The sequence below is a fragment of the Natator depressus genome, chromosome 3 (assembly GCF_965152275.1).
Source record: "Natator depressus isolate rNatDep1 chromosome 3, rNatDep2.hap1, whole genome shotgun sequence".
Classification (NCBI taxonomy): Eukaryota; Metazoa; Chordata; order Testudines; family Cheloniidae; genus Natator; species Natator depressus.
In genome coordinates, this window is record NC_134236.1 from 158,790,244 (window position 1) to 158,808,672 (window position 18,429).

Genomic DNA, 18,429 nt, shown 5'->3' on the forward strand with positions numbered 1-18,429 from the left:
AGTTTTTCTGAGTCTGAGGATTTGGCTGTTTGACATAGTCTGCCGTTTCCGTTCTGGAGCCAGTACTACCAGAGGTTTCCGATGGCACTGTGGCAGTTCCCTCCTTTAGCTCAGCCAAGGAGCCACTGGTATCCAGTTCCTTAGGCACTGACACAACAGGATCAACCAGGTTGGCCATACTAAAGCTTATGCCCTCACTATTTCAACACAGGAGGACTCTCCTCTATTACCACCCCATCCTTCATAGAGTAAACACTTGGAACCGAGGGTAGACAGTGCCAACGGACCTGGGAAGATTCCCTTCGTTAGCCCTAGACGTGGCTGTGTCATCAACATTCTCCTCCTCACCAGATGACTAGGGTCAGTTTCAAGAGCTACTAGGCAGGATCGCCAATGCTCTTGAGATCCCCCTAGAAGTGCAGGACAGTCTGTACCACTTACTATAGACATCCTGCACACATGCATATGGGCAAGCAGAGTCAACTAGATGAGGTTGAGAGTAGGCCCTAGAGCAGGAGTTCTCAAACTGTGTGTTGGGACCCCAAATTGGGTGATAACCCCATTTCAATGGGGTCGCCAGGGCTACCCTTAGACTTGCTGGGAGCCAGGACTGAAGCTGAAGCCCAAACTCTACCCTCACTCAGGGCGATGGGGCCCGGGATCGGGCTCTTCTCCCCCGTGGGGGCCAGGTAGTAATTTTGTTGTCAGAAGGGAGTCATGGTGCAATGAAGTTTGAGAGCCGCTGCCCTAGGTGGACCGTTAGGCTGACCTAGGAGGGCCACTCTCATGTTCTAAAAACTAAATTGATTCGATTGCCCCTGCAGTGCCACGTAGCAGCGTCACCTGCCAGCCTCATGTCACCAGCTCGCTGGGAGGAGGGCAAATAAGCTGGGTGGGGAACCGTTTGGAGAGGGGGGAGGGAGCATTATTTGGAAAACCAGGGAATAAGGAGGGATGCTTAGAACAGGACCGTGGTTCTTTAACGATAACAGTACGAAAAGCGGCTCCTGTCTCCCCAAATTCAGGGTGCCCAGCTCCAAGGCACCCTCCCCCTACAATAAAACGGGGGGGAGGGGGACAGACCCCAGCAAATTGTTAAGCGTGGGGAGAGGGACGGTGCTTACCAATAATAAGGGTGCAGAGCCCTGCAGCTGCTGTGACGCGCTCAGGCTGAGAGCGGTGCGCGCTGCCTGGAAGCAGGAGACTCCGGGGCTGCCGTAGCCGGCTCCGCTGCCCCCCAAGCCCAGCCCTCTGGTCTCGCCCCGCGCGCCGCCTCCGCCGCGGCAGCAGCCCGGCCGGCGGCACAAGCGCTTCTCGACGCGTTCGAGCAGCCCGGGCCGCCAGCGCCGCCTCGCGCACGGCCCAGACCCCCTCCCCACAATGCACCGCGACAGGCAGCCTTTGAAAAAGCGGCGCGGCTCGTTCAAGATGGCGGAGCTGGATCAGCTGCCCGACGAGAGTGAGTAGCGACCTGCGCCCGCTCCCCGCCCGGCCCGGCGCCCACTCCCCCTCCCCGCGGGGCACAGCCGCTCCTGGGCTCAGCTCGCCCCGGCCTGGCTGCCTCCCCCGGGCCGGGCCCGGCTGCTGCGGGCGCTGCTCGGGCCGGAGCCCGAGTCTCCTCCTCTTCCTCTGGAACCGGCCCGGCCCCCACCCCGTCCCGCCACCCCCTGCCCCGCGCAGGCGGGAGGGGCCGCCCAGGGAGCGGGGCAGGGAGACCCGCGGGTTCCCGCCCCTCCCCTCCGGCGGGAGGGGACCTGCACCCCGAGTTCGGGCGCAGCCTGACAGGCCGGGGCCACGGCCGCACCCGGGCCACGGCCGGGCCGCACCCGGGCCAGGGCGCTGCCTGTCAACAGACAGGGACGCACCGAACAGCTGTGAGCATCGATACTGCCCCTGGGGCTCGGGAAGCTGCTCCTGGACGGGGGTGCTCAGCGCCTGGGGCAGGAGCGCTGCACTGGGGGGATGGGACTCGGCCCAGGTAGAAAGGGGGGGGCACAATGAGTGCCGTGCATTGAACAGGCCATTGCTGTGCCCTGTATCTTGGGAGGTACTAATAGTGCACTTGGGGAGAGGGTGACAGAAGCAAGTGCATTGCCCCTAGGGAGGCTTGTGGGTGGGACATAATGACATGCATATTGTACTGGGGGCACTAAAATGACCCAGGGAGATGGGCGGGGGGGGGGGTGCGCAAAGGCACACAAACATACACTAAATGCTGTCTGACAGGCACCAGAGAAATGGGGGTCATGGAGACATGTAAACTGCATCCAGGGCCATGCCGAGAACGGATACACATGCTGCACAGTGTCACGCACTGCATGTGGGGACAGATGCAAACTAAACATAGTATGATGGGGATATGAAGGCACACACACTTACACTGTGTACAAAGGCACAGACATGCACTGTATATGTGGACACAAATGAACATACAGAGAGGTTGATACATGTGCTGTACTCAGTCAGAGACTTGCTGCATGTGAGGTAATACCACATAAGGTGTGTGAGGTAATATCTTATTGGACCAACTTGTGTTGGTAAGAAGAGCTCTGTTACTCTGAAGAAGAGCGCTGTGTTAGCCTGAAGCTTGTCTCTCTCCCCAACATAAATAAGCGATATATCTCCCCCTCTATTGTCTCTCTATATCCTGGGACCAACATGGTTACAACACCACTGCATATACAGATTGTGGACAAACAAAACTACAAATACAGACAAATAGAGATGTATGCTCGTTCATGGGAGTTATGCAAGCTATACGCATACAGACATGCATACTATACATAAATATACAAATAGACACTGAAGAAAGAAAGCAGAAAGGCACAGAAAAATGGTAGGGCTAATTGAAAAGACACAAGAGTTTATTCAAGCTAAAACATGTAAGTCTCTATAAAGTGTATCCATTAAAAAGGAGCATATGATACAGCATGTAAAGCATATAATTGAAACTAGGAGGGCTATTTGAGAATTAGAAGCACAAATCAAAGATATACCTAAAGAATTTCTTGTTTATATGAGAAACAGAGAGACAGTGGGAGGATAGAGATTGCAAAGAAGCATTTGGACAACAGGCTGGCAGATTAAGTCCGTGTAGAGAAGTACAAGGAATGTACATCGGAAATAACCATTTGAACTACTTATACGCACTAATGTGTTCTAAATGAACTGTAACAATGCAAGGTAAAATCCTAAATGGGTTCATTTAGAACAACCTGATGAAAACTGATGCACAGTGATGCTCAACCAAATAAGCACAAATTTAGATTGAATTAAAACAAGGACAGAGCAATGGTTTTCAACCTTTTCCCTCCGGGAACCCTTTGTTACAACAGAAAAAGTTTAGGACCCTCCTCCCACTTAGCCAGAAGAAAAGGAGGATGTTCATGACCTCCAGATTGAGAACCCATGGGATAGAAAACAATATAAAAATATTATAATGCAACTGTAGAAGTCTATGGCCTCACCTTCAATACATTGTTCAAGTTCCCCTATCTGAAAACATACAGCTTATGCAAGGTTACTACAGACAGTCAGGAATGGAATCCATGTTTCCAACATGGCAAATTACACAGTCATATCTACTGCACCACATTGCCTTTCTGACTGACTGACACTGCCAACTTTGCTTATCCTATTTCTAATCAATATAAACCATACTCCTCTGCCAGCTGGTAATTACTCCAGTACGTGAAATATTAAAGTTCTGAGCTGGGGATCTGAAGGTCACAGCATTCAAATCCTGCTGCTCGCCTATGTGAGAGGATGGCATGGTTGTGTATAAGTCACACATTAAGAAGACCTCTTTAAAACTGATTTTGCACTTTAAGAACTAGGATAATCTGTAAATTAGAGTGTAAATTGCCAAAATATGTTTCACGTTTCAGTCGTGTCACATATTTTGTTTATTTAACCCAGGGGTGGTCAATAGGCGGACTGTGGGCCAAATCCAAACCACCAGACACTTTTGAATGACCCAGAAATCTTTTTATTTACTTTTCATTGGTTTTTTTATTATTTTCTCTGGAATGTGCATGAGAGAGAGACACACACACCTCCCATTTGTATCTGATTCACATAGGGTTAAAGCAGGAGTTCTCAAACTGGCGGTTGGGACCCCTCAGGGGGTCACGAGGTTATTACATGGGAGGTTGCGAGCTATCAGCCTCCACTCCAAACCCCGCTTTGCATCCAGCATTTATAATGGTGTTAAATATATAAAAAAGTGTTTTTAATTTATAAAGGGGGGTCGCATTCAGAGGTTTGCTATTTGAAAGGGGTCACCAATACAAAAGTTTGAGAACCAGTGGGTTAGAGCCTGTGACAGCTCCCAACTTGAAAGCATGGCTCTTTAGCACAAGCTGTAAAAACTCATGCTTTTAGCTCTGTAAACCTTGGGTTAATCTCTGGTGTCAGCCAAGGTGGTGGCTGTCACATACTGTTAGGTTTGAAGATGGAGAATTATGTTTTATAGTGTTAAGGATGCGAGACCGAAGGGAGGGGAAAGCACAATAGGCAGACCTGCTGCTGCAGCAGTTCCTGAATATATCTAATTTCCAGAAGTCCATGAGAGGCAGAAGAAGTATGTTTCAAGGAGTAGGCAGCGGTACAAACTGCTTCATAGAGGTTCTCTCCAGCTGTTTGGTTTTTTAGCCACTACTAAATATGGTGGGTTGCTCTTGGCCTACTTACTTTTTAACAGGTATAAAATTATTATAAGAGATACAGAACTTTCTAAGGCTTGTTACAGTCTCTTACGCCCTTCAGAAGGGTCATTGCAGTTACGAAGGGTTGTGCAGTGCAGTGCAGTGCAGTTTCTCCTTCTGATTCCCAGGCAGGCACAGCTCTCCTTCTCCCTGACCCTTGGGAGCTATCCACTGATGAGTTAAAAAAAAATACAAAAAACAAAAAACTGCTTTTATTGGATAGTTAAGGTTGCATTGGTACACACACCATGCATCCAAAACCTTAAAAGTTTGAAAATAACAAATTAAGGGAAAATTCTTCTGTATTCCTTGCCACTTTTATATTGCCTACAACACTGTCAATAACACATTTTAGCACTTCATAAGACTTTCACTTCCATCTCCAACATAAACTGAAAAACAATATGTACCTCAACTTCATCAAACTTGCACAAATCTTATTGGCAGTGTGGCACATTGGTGTGTATTTTATGTGACTAGACTGGCACATCTGACTGTTGCACAATCCACGTATTTGTCAAGTTAATATGCTTTATATAAGAGCTAGGTATTATTAATAGTGCTGAGGTCACCATTAAGGTTTTGGGTTAGAGTGGAAGTTTGAAGTTGGGATATTTTTTTGCTTTTCAGTATCTGTTGAAGATGGAAGTGAAAGCTTTATGGAGTGTTAGAATGTGTTATTGACAGGGTTGTAGGCAATATGAAGATAGCAAGAAATGCAGGAAGCTTTTTTCTTAATACTTCTTTCTGTGTTCTTTGGATTTTGTTGGCTGGGGTGTCACTTTAAGTGTTACTAAACATAGTTTTTGTTTGTGAATTAAGTATGAGACTGGAGGTGAAGAAACAGATGTTAAGAGTCCTGGTTCTGACACTGATTTTCTGTATAACTTTGGGTATGTCACTTAACCTTTCTGAGCTTCAGATTCTCAATCTGTAAAATGGAAGTAACAGTACCTACAAAATATTCTGGTAAATTGCTATAACACTGCAAAGGATTACATGAGTCAGTGTCCGATAGAGGTAGAATATAGGACCCCCGTGCTTTCCGTCTTCTGCATAGCCCATTAACCCAAGTGGATTTTCAGGAACATTACATTTTGTTAGCTTTTTTCAGAATTTACCATTGTGAATTTTTATATAAAATAGGTTGTAGTTAAACCTCTTGTTCACTGTGGCAAGATGGACCTAAATTCTACTTCATGATTATCAGTTTTTGCACTAGATGAGAAATTGTGCAGCAGCTTCATTTTTTTTGTAGAAATTTTTTTAATTGATTTAAATGTGACATTGAATGCAGCTGATAACCCTGTTATTTATTTGATACGTTCAGTTTATTATACACTATCCTGACATTTTTCAGTTTTTAATATGCCAAAGATTGTTATCTTGACAATGCCTAATTGCATTCTAGAATTTGTCAGGGGGCTGGGATAAGTGGGCAGGAAACATTTGGGACTCCTAACATCTGGAGATGGGGGGGGAGGCAGTTTGAAATTGTAGGATGAACACACTAGGTGTATGCTTCTGCTAGAATTATCATAGGTGAAGTAGTTGAACTATTACCTTCAGGTTTTAGACTTAATATCCCATTGAAATTAATATAGGGAAATTCACACTTCTGATTCATTGGTTCAGACTGCAGACTCAGGAAGACAATAATGAAGCGGTTTATACTCATTTAATGTTTTCAAGGTTTCACAGCTGGGAGGGTTAGAATAATTTTTTAAATGCAAATGGAGAATGTGGCTCACATTTCTGTGACAAGAGGTAGGTAGGGTCAATGGCAGATCCCATAGCTGAAGAATCACAGAATACAAAGGGCCCTGATTATATTTCCCTGAAGATTCTGATCTGTAGCAGTAAAAGTATTTCAGGCATAGCAGTCATTGGATTTGTATATTTAAGACTGTGTTGTGCGCATAGTATGGCTGCTACCCAGGGAATTATTGTGCTAATTTTACTAAATGAATGCATTTGTTTTTATTTTATATCCTGGTAAATTTGGAACTCTGAGGTAAATGGTTGATGATTTTGCAGTTCTGAATGTGGCATCAATTTCTGGTTTTTTTGAGAAGTAAGATTAAAAATAGCTGTACTCTTTAGTATGATTGCTACACCTCTTGTGTTGTGCTGCCAGTGCTAGCCAGTCTAATTTGTAGAATACTGTATACATATACTTGTGGCTGAGTGAATTGGATGTCTCTTATAACTGGGGTCCTCAAGCTGATGTTGCAGTCTCTTGGCTGGAAACTGTGGCAGTTCATGAAAAAAAACAATTTTATGCTACCAGAAAGTATGAGACATTACTGCCAAGGGGACAAGTGCTACAAAAATAAATAAAATTTTACAATATTCTAAAATTGTGTAGTTTATTTAGGAAAATTTAAGACAATGTTGGCGTGTGGTTCCAAGTAGTTTTCTTTCAGTCCTTGTAAATACATTTAGTAAACAGTTTTTAGGAAGACACTTACAATCCCTTACATGCTATTATTAATATATTGATTAATTTGATTAAAATTTGATCTATGTAAACATTGATTATAATATGATTGGGAATGTCCAGACTCTACATAAATATTTTTGTTTGATCCACCACACCTGTCAAGGTTCCTTCCCCACTCTGAACTCTAGGGTACAGATGTGGGGACCTGCATGAAAAACCCCCTAAGCTTATTTTTACCAGCTTAGGTTAAAACTTCCCCAAGGTACAAACTATTTTACCTTTTGCCCCTGGACTTTATTGCTGCCACTACCAAGCGTCCAACAAATATATAACAGGGAAAGAGCCCGCTTGGATACATCTTTGCCCCCAAAGTCCTCCCAAACCCTACACCCCCTTTCCTGGGGAAGGCTTGATAAAAATCCTCACCAATTTGCATAGGTGAACACAGACCCAAACCCTTGGATCTTAAGAACAATGAAAAAGCAATCAGGTTCTTAAAAGAAGAATTTTAATTGAAGAAAAAGTAAAAGAATCACCTCTGTAAAATCAGGATGGTAAATACCTTACAGGGTAATCAGATTCAAAACATAGAGAATCCCTCTAGGCAAAACCTTAAGTTACAAAAAGACACAAAAACAGGAATATACATTCCGTTCAGCACAACTTATTTTATCAGCCATTTAAACAAAACAGAATCTAATGCATATCTAACTAGATTGCTTATTAGCCCTTTACAGGAGTTCTGACCTGCATTCCTGCTCTGGTCCTGGCAAAAGCAACAGACAGACAGAGAGAACCCTTTGTTCCGCCCCCCGCCACTCCACCTTTGAAAGTATCTTGTCTCCTCATTGGTCATTTTGGTCAGGTGCCAGCGAGGTTATCTTCAGCTTCTTAACCCTTTACAGGTGAAAGGGTTTTTTCCTCTGGCCAGGAGGGATTTAAAGGTGGTTAGCCTTCCCTTTATATTTATGACAACACCTCTGTCAAATAATTTTAAAAGATACTATATTTGAAAAGTCTACATAAAACTTGTTTTAATGCACTTGTTGCTTGCTCTTCTGAGTTTGAGTAGCAGCCGCAAAGTAACAAAGGCTGTTCTCAGAGCTGTGAATAGTTCTGATGGCATTTCTATAGCGCGATGCATAAGCAAGGAAGTTGTGTACTGTCAGCTTCTGTATTTTTCACAATGAATTTATTGCTTTTTAAGTATGGTGCTGTGACAGTCTTATTCATCCTCCATATAGGTATACCACCAGGAGCAGTATTACAGCATCCATGTTCCTCAGCCACTTCTGGGTGAGATCATAGTTCAGTTTCCAGGTCTATTCAGGCTTGGTATCTCTATTGAGACTAGCCAAAAGTGGTTATAATTAGTATTGACAGTGATGATTGTTTGAAGAAATGGCCATCAGTAGTATATACCAGTAATAACTGAACTGACACCACCTAGCTGCAGGTTACTTTCCAGCCGTCAAATTGTAATAACTTTTGCCTCTGTCTACAGTACAAGCACAACCATGTTTTTCTAACTCTTTCTTTGATCAGCTTATAACACATATGACTGAGTTTTGTTCATATACTGTACACTGCTTTTCACAAGACAACTGTATCAACCCCATTTGCATGTGCATAGCTGCCACACTGCCTGTTTTTGTGTCCGTGCATTCTGGGGAAATCTGGGCAGCTATCCCATCTTGCATCACTAGGGCATAGGACTTGGAGGACATGACATACTAACAGAGTGACACCAACAGTACATAGAGCAATGCACTTTGGTATATCCTCCTGCACAGAGAACAGGGAGAAAGCATAAGCCAAACTAGTTGCACTGCTGTGATTAGGGGATCCCATCTCTGCTGTGGGGAAAAAAGCATGCCCACTTAATTACAGGAAGAGATACATCTGAGGCCACTGGCAGGAATGAAACTCTCAGAGCTATCCTGGTTACTCCTAGAGTATTACCATGTTGTATGTGGACAAAAAACATCTAAAGGCAACCATGACATTGATTACAAACCTATTTGAAAGTTGTAATATAATCAGTTTCAAAGTCACTGCTGGTCAGGGCTGGATTCAAACAGGTTAGCAACCTAGAGGGGGAAAGGCTTTGCATCCTTCTGTCCCTCATCTGAATCATATAGTCCCCCTTTTGGATTGTGTACGCATGTTATGTTAGGTTTGCTAAACAAGGAAGAACAAAAGCTGTAGATATTAAAAAGTTTATTTTCAAAGTCTCAATTGGATATTACAAATGATACAGAGTTAAAAAACACTAAAGGGGGGGGGTCCCCAAAAACTATTTTTAAACAAGGGCTCATCAGTATTCTTATTTTAAATAAACATGTAGGACCAGTTGTGAAAATGGCATAATTTAAACTTCAGATGCACTAGTTTGTTTTACATGGGTATATGTAGAAAATTGTGTCAAAGCTTCCACAATCACTGGTATTAAGTCACATTTGCTACACTTTATGAACCTTCTTAGTTCAGTTTTAGGTCAAAAGGAGGGGAAGGATAATCACTATCAAAACTGTACTTTTTGAATGGGGGAGAAGTAGTTTTAAGCAAGTCCTTTGTGTGCCTCTTGGAATCTCAAAGACCTCTACCCCACATTAGATCTGTCTTTCTTTCATAGAAGATGGTGCAGTTTCCTTCTGAGCTCATTAATGTTGCTCACATATCAGCTAGAGGAGATGCTTCAGATCATCTTCATTGTAAGCCTTCTTAAGTGATTTCCTGGGCTGAGAGCAAAAGATTGGACCTAGAAACTGAACCTTGGTGCTGCATGTGGTATCTGAGATCACTAAATTCAGTACTAATGGACCTGCCCATGAGCCCCATCCTGAATATAGGAACTGCCATGCTGGATCAGACTAATAGTCCATCTCGTCTAGTATTCTGTCTCTGATAGTGGCCAGTACCAAATGTTTCAGAGGAAAGTACAAGAAACCTCATAGTGGCCATTAGGGAATAGTCCTCAGAGGAATTTTTTTTCTAACTTCCCTGTTAGTAGTTGGCTGAGTGAATAAAAACTGATGATTTAAAAACTAAAAATTGGATTTTTTACATTTATTTTTAAAAAGAAAAATGTATTTAATTTAAAGTTATTTAAAATTAAATTTGAAATTATGACAATCTATGTTAAGGCCAAAAAAGTCAAACTGCTGTACTGATGGAAATCGCTGACTAAGTGCCTGTAACCAGAGTTTGTTGAAATGCAACCAGCTTTTAACAGCAGTAGCCTCTTCTGCAGATGAAGAGAGAATATTTTCTTCCTTTCATTTTATTCAGCTAATTCTGTTCTGTGATTTGTTGTTCAATGTTAAGATACCATTTGGGAGTTGGAAAAGCAGGAAAACTTGTTAAAACTTGTTAGCAGGAAAACTTATTCCAATCTATGAATAAAAGCTAAATGTTGAGAGGATGAGATCTACTAGTTTTAAAATTGTGAAGACATTGGTGACCAGAAACAGTCACTTCAATTCACTATTGTTTAATACATCAGTTAGTTTTAAATGCAAAGCATGTTTTGATAAACTTCCTTTTTTTCTTATGTATCCAGCATATTTAAGATAGTTTTATTTAACTAATAAAAAACAAATTTAAAATACTGTTTTGTGCATTAATTGACTTGCAATTTTCGTCCAAGAGTTTGACATTAATTTTTTATTAGTGATTTTATCACTTAGTAAATAAGTACATAATAAAAAATGTAAATTAAAACTCTGAATAAATGTTAAGCTATATAATTACTTGAATAAATGTATATAGACATAGCATAACCACTTGGATAACAACAACAACAAAAGAGGAAGCTGCTAAATTTAGATGAAAAATCTAAATATTTAGGAAAATACCAAAAAGTACAAATGCAAAACAATGTTAAAATTGATTATTTTGAATTATATCAAGGTTTCTTGCTTGCTGATTTAAATCAATCTACCTGATGATTGGCTTAGGGCCCGAAGTATGAGCATTCATATCCACTACTGAAAAATATTATATATGATGTAACTTCTCATCATCCACATTAATGCCTAATCCCTTTTGAAATCCTGCAAGCTCTTGATCTCAGTGATTTCTTGTGTTAGTGAGTTCCAGAGATGAATTATGCTTCTTGATGTTTTTTTAATTCAGGTATTTCACCTGGTTTAAATTTGTTCTCTTTCAGTTTTTTGAATGTTTGTTCCCTTGTTCTCATGTTGTTAGAGAGGATAAATGGGAGTGCCCCATCTACCTTTTCTGCGTGACTGCTGCAGTATGGCAGCTAGTGTCTTGGACCTTCCACTCTAGGGACTTGTTGCTCTTTAATTTAACAGAGGGCCGGTTTGGACAAGGTTGTTTAAAAAAAAAAAAAAAAATCCCCTCTGGAACCACAAATGAATCCTGTTTCCTCTTCCTCCTCTTGCCCACCTTAAAAAAAAATTCCTCCATTGGAGCTGCCCATTCCCTGTTGGAATCCATCTCTGTAACCTATATGAATGAAACTATGAATATACTTCAAAAATAAAGAACTGAAAAAATATGGAGATTCACATCTCTTTTCTATTATAGATTGCTCTTAGACACATTCTCCATGTTGCATCTCCTATCTATGTTCAAGGTATGGGGGGGAAATATCTACAATAAAAAGTAATGGTCTCGTATTGAGAGAGCTTTTCAACCATTACATTTCTCTGAGCTTTTAGTTCACCTTCCTAGAATAGGCAGAGCTGGCAATGCTGCCTGTAGTTAAGGTTGCCTAACAGTTCCCATTTTATAAAAACCTGTCTTCAGTTACTTATAACTTTGCCAGACTTTAACCATTTGGATAAAATTTCCAATACCAAGTGTCTGCCTCAAGCTTATTTTTAGAGGGAAAGTTTCAGCAAAAACTGTTCAGTCATTTCCAAGAACTAGGTTAGGGGAAAGTTGTTATTTTGCCAGTATTTTTTTTAAAAAAATACTTTTTACAGTTGCACTGAGAAACTCTAGTACTTCCATGTTTTGGAGCAGTGACTAGAAATTTGGAAAGGAGATGACACTGGTGAATGAGAAATGACTTTTCTTTCCTCATGAAAATCTACCCAAATTTGGCTGAATTAATAGCCTCTGAAAATCACACATGATCATTATAGGCATCTTAGAGTCTGAGAGCAAAATATAGTATAATATTTGGAGAATGCTGTTTCACCACTCTTTGTCCCAGTTATACTGAGCATGCTCCATCCTGGGGCTGAGCAGGACTTCTACAGTTGCTGCTCCTGGCAGCTATAGGCCACTGTGGCAACACGTACCAGAATTGAAAGTAGGGAGTCTCTCTCCTGTGCTGGCCATGCTCCCCCTGTTGGTATTGTGGCACTATAGAAGAGAAGAGAACACCCAGATTCAACTGAAGAAGCGTGAAAAGTTTATTGGGGGAGCAAAGGGGGCAGAGGCATGGTGCCAGCATGGGAGCAGGGATAGAAGAAAGGGGAATAGGGACAGGTTGGGGTGGGAATGGGAGACAGAAGCAGAGAAATAGGCTCTTGTGAGAACATGCTAAAGGAGGGGTACGGAAGGGGACAGGCTGTGGGGAACAAGAGCAGAAAGGTTTGTAACCACTAAAAACTACTCATTTCCAAAACGTGGAACAGAATCTAGAATTCCTGAACCCCAACATTTCTCTGTTGCCAGCAAATAGCTGTAAATCCACTGGCAAAATGCGTATCTCAGACCCTTCTATTGACTGCTCTCTGTGGTGGAAAACTAAAGGCTCCAGCATGTTGATGACTCATGTGGGGATCAGTATAGTTAGATATGATGGAAATACTATTGGATTTTTGTTGTTTTTTCTTTTTTTTTAATGTAGAAAATTTACGTATAAAATCCCCTACATTTAAATGATGTTAACATTGCAAAGTCAAGCAATAGGTGCAACGTTAATTTGGTTCTTTTGTGTGTATGCACTATGATACTGTCACACTTTCTGGAGTGGCTCATAACTGTGAGTGCCTACCTCACGCAAACTGTCAAAAAACAGGACAGAGCCCCCCAAAAAAACTGGTAGTATTTTCTGTAATTAGATTTCACCAAACTAGTAACAAATGTGCGCTCCTGGATCAGTATACCAATCTTACTGTGGAGTCACAGACAGTCCCCTAGACTCTCCAGTCTATCTTGCCACCTAGGCAAACTGGACTTTGTGATAAACCAAAAACCATATCACATCAGATTGCTCCCACTCCCAAGGGATCCAAGGGTACTCCAGTTCTTACATCAAAGACAATTGCTGGCAGCCAATTCTATAGTAAACTAACTATAGGTTTATTAGCTAAGAAAAGGAAATGAGAGTTATTGAGAGGTTAAAGCATGTAAAATATGTTAACAGGTAAATCACAGTTTGTAATTCCAGATGGTAGCAGTGATGTAATAAAATGCCATTTTCCCAAAAGTGTTTTCAGGGTACCCAGATTATCTCTGGGGATCTCTGCTTTGCGTCTGGTACACTGCCCTGTAAGAATCCAAATAGAGAGAAAGGATCTTTCCATGAATCCAATTTATAGCTGCTTCTCACAGAAACCAAGCAGTGTCATTACCCACATGGGCTTTTCCTTTGACGACAATGAGTGAGGAATGCACTTAGAGTCCTAAGTCATCACACACAATGACCACTTGCTTTGAAATTAGCTTTTTATGTTAAAGTTCTTCATTTGCATTCCAAAAGATTTTTCTCCTTTGATGAGTTATTTAGTTACAGGGGTGTATACACAATGTAAAAGTTTGCCATTCCATTATAACAAGATATATATAGATAAGTGAACACAATACAAGTAACATTCCACTAGTTTTCATGAAGTTTAAACATCTGAATACACACTTACTCATTTAATGCTTTGATCTATACTAACACCCAAGTGAATTGGCCGGGGTTCTGACCTAGCTGACACCTGGTTTGCCAGTGTCGCAGATACCATCTTTAATTACAAGAACATATTACACTGTTTTTTTTTCCATCAACCCCATCCTCTTTTAGTTGGGATGAACAGTGTTTCAGGGTTTTGTGTAGTGAATGAGACTGTTTTCTTTAGAACCTCTGCCTCATCTGTTGAAGAAGTTGGAAGGTGTGTCGCTAATAAGGCAGGGGATTTCAGAAAGAGAAAGGATAGTTTGTGGTTAAGGCAGTTGAAGCCATCCTTGAGAATTTAATTCTATCCCTGCCTCTGCCACTGAATTCCTGTGTGATTTTGGGCAAGTCCCTTGAAACAGATTTTTACAGTTGGCCACAAATTGAGTGTTCCTCATTTTTTTGAGTTCCTAACTTGAGACATGTGACGTGATTTGTAGAAGTGCTCTTCAAGTCCCTTCTGGGCTTTAAAATCTGTGAATCTACTGGATATCTGTGGGGGGAGCATTGCACCACAGAGACAACCTTCCATCCCATTGTCCCCCACTTGTACCCCAAGATTGAAGAAGCAAAAGAAATTCCGCCCCCCCTTTTTTTTTTTTAAATTTCATTGTGGAACCTTGGTAGACTACATTCTACCACAAAATGGTGACACTTAAATAATGTTTACATGTCCTAATTAAAACAGTATCAAATATGTGAATCCACATAGAAATGTGTATTTCAGAGGTAAAGTTTACCTAGAGTTGGCTACATTCATTTATATAGCTCTAGGTTCAAGGAGCATTGTGGATGTAAAACTAAAGGGCATAATTAAAATTTAAATATATGTCTTCAGTGCTTACTGGGCCACACCTCACACAATACTGCACATTGTGTTGTGGAGAGTATACTGGATTCACCCACTCAGTAGTTAAGGGGTTAATTTCAGAATAGTTCCCTGCCTCTGAAGAAAAATATATAATTGCTATGTAGCTATTGCATCAGTTGTGAACCAACTTTGAAAAATTTGATGTATATGGACTTTTTTTTTTTTTTTTTAAATAAATTGCAGGTTCTTCAGCAAAAGCACTTGTGAGCTTGAAAGGTAAGAAATAAATACAATGTATTCTTTACGTGTGGTATAAATGAGAGATGTAAATTGACTTCAGATCATAACTAGAGTTTCTGATTTCAGAAAGCCTCTCCAAAGGAAAATTATGAAGATAGTTTTTATAAAATATATGCTGATAATTGTTTTATTTTAGATATCTGTAGACTGAGTAGTTTGGTACTCACTAGTCAAACTCTACTTATATTGCAGCTTCTTTGGATGCTGCTTTTGAAAATGAGACCCTTTGGAGTGCCATTTCTGAAATAGGTGCTTCCACTTTAAGTACTGCCTAGGCATCAGGTCTGACATGAAATTTGAGGTAATTTTTCCTTTCTTGGGGGTGAGATAGAAGGATTACCAGTGGGACCTTTACTTATGATGAAATTTCTATTGTAAAGGAAATTTGTAATCTCACTGTCTTCTACCAATAACTAGTGGGCCAACGCAACAGAGCTGTTGCTTATATTGTCTTAACACTGGAGAAAAATTCTATTCATGCATATTGCATCAACATTTAGAATCCTTCTGCTCTGCCTGGTGCCAGAAATTTTGTTATGTATTATAAGATCCCCATTTACACTGGGGAGAAAACCTGTTTACTGAACCAGTTTTGAACGGTCTAAATTTTGGTGCAGGCTATTTAGATCACTCAGTTTTATTGTGCAGCTCATGTCCATTCAAAAATCATTTTCTAGAGCACATTTTGTAACAGTCATGCTAGGCAAATTGTTTTTATAGCCTAAAAAGTTCTAAACCGTTGAAAAGCAGTTTTATTCCCAGCATAGATTAAAGCTATTTTATTGGCAAATGGAATGCCTAAACATACTAATTTCAAACTGACATGTTCAAAATGGATTCCAGATGTTTGCTGGAATATTGTCCTTGGAAGAAATAAATTCTATAGTCAAATATCTTCTGGAAGAGCTTAACTTTAAAGGGAAAATGTCAATTAGTTACAGGCCAAATATTTATCTGTCTTAAAATTGTTATAATCAAATGTGAAATGTTCTCTGAATTCTAAATATTTCTTTAAAAATAAATGCACCTAACTGTCCTATAGAAATTTAAGTAATAAAACAATGCCATCACCATTCATTATATAAGGCCCACAGTACATTAAATGGTGCTTCAAAAGTTAACAAACTATATTCCAAGAGCTATTATGCTGTTCTAATTGATGAGCATAAACAAGGTAATAGTGGAAACATAGTCACATACAAAGGAGAGGCATCTTTCTGGTAAAGATACCATCTGTGTAGGAGTATCGCTCCTGGATCTCAGTTTTCTGGTGTAGGATAGGTAGAATTTCCAATATTTGGAATATTATTTTTTGGCCCCCTAAGGAGCATGGTAGAAGATAGAAGCATGAATCAGAATCCTACTCCTCCTTTACTAGTGATGTATGATCAACAATGTGTGTGGGGAGACAGAAGGGCCTGGTTCATTCTCCTTCCTGTTACTGGTGCCCTTATTGAACCAAAATTTTCAGAGCTTGGTAAGCTTTTAAAAGGTAATTTTAAAAAAGACTAATCTATATAAACTGGCTTTATACTCCAGTGTGGTTCTGTGGTAGCTGCAACATAGCTATCTAGATGGGTGTCACAAGGGAGTTGAAGCTAGATAGACTTCATGAGAGACAAACATTGTGGTGGGAAGAAATGGTCTGAATGTCTCTTATAGCCTGGTTAGTGGAGGTGTTCAGCATAATTGACTGAAGATGATGGAATTTTAAACCCATTTGCATTGCCATTTAAGAAGGCATTACAAACAGTGAAGGGGAAAAAAACATTAAGGTAGTGTTTAAGAATATACTGCTGCCATTTTGACAATAGTTAGATTAAAAAAATGCATTAATAGCATGTGACTGTTCATGACAGAGGGAAGTTTATCCAGCACATGGAATGAAAAGTACAGTTCTCTACAGAAAACACCTATTTGGAAAAGCAAGAACGCTGGTTCTGCTGTAGAAATGGTAAGAAGTAAATATTGATATGCTTGTGATAAAAAAGTCAATTAAGTTTAGGGTTCATGTAGTAATGGCATAAAATCATTCATAGTCACAGATCAAGTGATCTGCTTAAAAATGTATTTATTTCACAATTTGTGAATATCTAAATGAATATCCTTTATGAATAAAGCAGTGTATACAACTCTAATGTGAAATGAAAGCATGTTTTATAAATAAATATGAAAATTACATTGGTAACCAGTTTCACATTTTAATGAACCAGTTTTAATGATTTGCTACCTTTTTACAAGTGTTATATGGAATGTGTTTATTTTGTACTATAAAGAACATAAGAATTGCCACTCCAGATCAGACCATCTGTTCTGCCTAGTCCAATATTCTGCCTCTGGCAGTGGCTGGTTACTGGTGCTTTAGGAAAAGGTGGGAAAATCCTATGATGCACTTACATTATTGTGCCATTCTATGGGGGATATTCTAATAACGATGAATGCATAGAAGTAGAGTTTCCTGCAATATTCTGGGGATGGGGGAATATTGGGAGAAGTTAAACCAGTTAAAAAAGAACTGCCATTTAAAACAAAAAAGCAAAACTGTGTTTATGAAATGTTTTGCAGCCTATAAAGTGATTTCCCTTTCTTTTGATCCGACCACATCTTCCACTTTTTAAATCTTCTCCATTGCATCAGGTTCAAGCTTCTTGTGATCACCATCAGCTTCCTACATAACCTACTTATTTTGTTGTGTACAGCATTGTCTCCTAACCCCTCTCAGTTGGCAAAGTTCATTCTGCCAATGTTATCAGTCTTGATTCCCTGTTTGTCCACTTTTTCCGTAACTGTGTCTGTGCTTTTTCCATGGCACCTCCCATATACACAGAACACCCTTTGTGAACTGGTGTGCAGAACCTCTTCTCTCTGAACTCCCTCCTGAACACCACTTCTTCCACAACACCCACAAGAAACTAGCTGACTACATTATTTATTTATTTGCTTTATTTTATGAGTGAAGTGCTCATTTATCTTGAGGGGAGTGATGTATTGTTAGGAGGAATTCTGTTAAATTCTATGTAGATACTCATATCACTCTCCCTATCATAGTAGGTCAAAAATGCACCTTATTCTTGGAATGGAAAGTGGTGAGGTTTGTGATAGTCCTTCGTTCCAGGGGCAGTTCATTCCACAGTCTCAGGCGGCCCCTGAAGAAGCTGCGTCTCCTGCACAGATAAAATTTGCACTTATTGTGGAAAGTACCATTCTGCCAGATGAGCAAAAGTTGTTGATCCTCATCTTTATCCTGGGGCTTCAGGTGAACTTTTAGATACCCTGGACCCAGGCCATTGAACACCTAAGAAGA

General features: G+C 40.6%; 1 protein-coding gene across 2 annotated transcripts in view; it reads left to right on the top strand.

Annotated features, from left to right (window-relative positions):
- Positions 1-1,351: 1,351 nt before the first annotated feature.
- Positions 1,352-18,429, top strand: part of LIN9 (lin-9 DREAM MuvB core complex component) — a 62,681-nt gene continuing 45,603 nt past the window's right edge. For both annotated transcript variants that reach the window (XM_074947096.1, XM_074947097.1), the window contains exons 1-3: positions 1,352-1,459; positions 15,069-15,101; positions 16,985-17,079. In XM_074947096.1, coding sequence (XP_074803197.1) covers positions 1,381-1,459; positions 15,069-15,101; positions 16,985-17,079 — 207 coding nt within the window. In that variant the 5' untranslated portion in view covers positions 1,352-1,380. The remainder of the gene's footprint in view (positions 1,460-15,068; positions 15,102-16,984; positions 17,080-18,429) is intronic.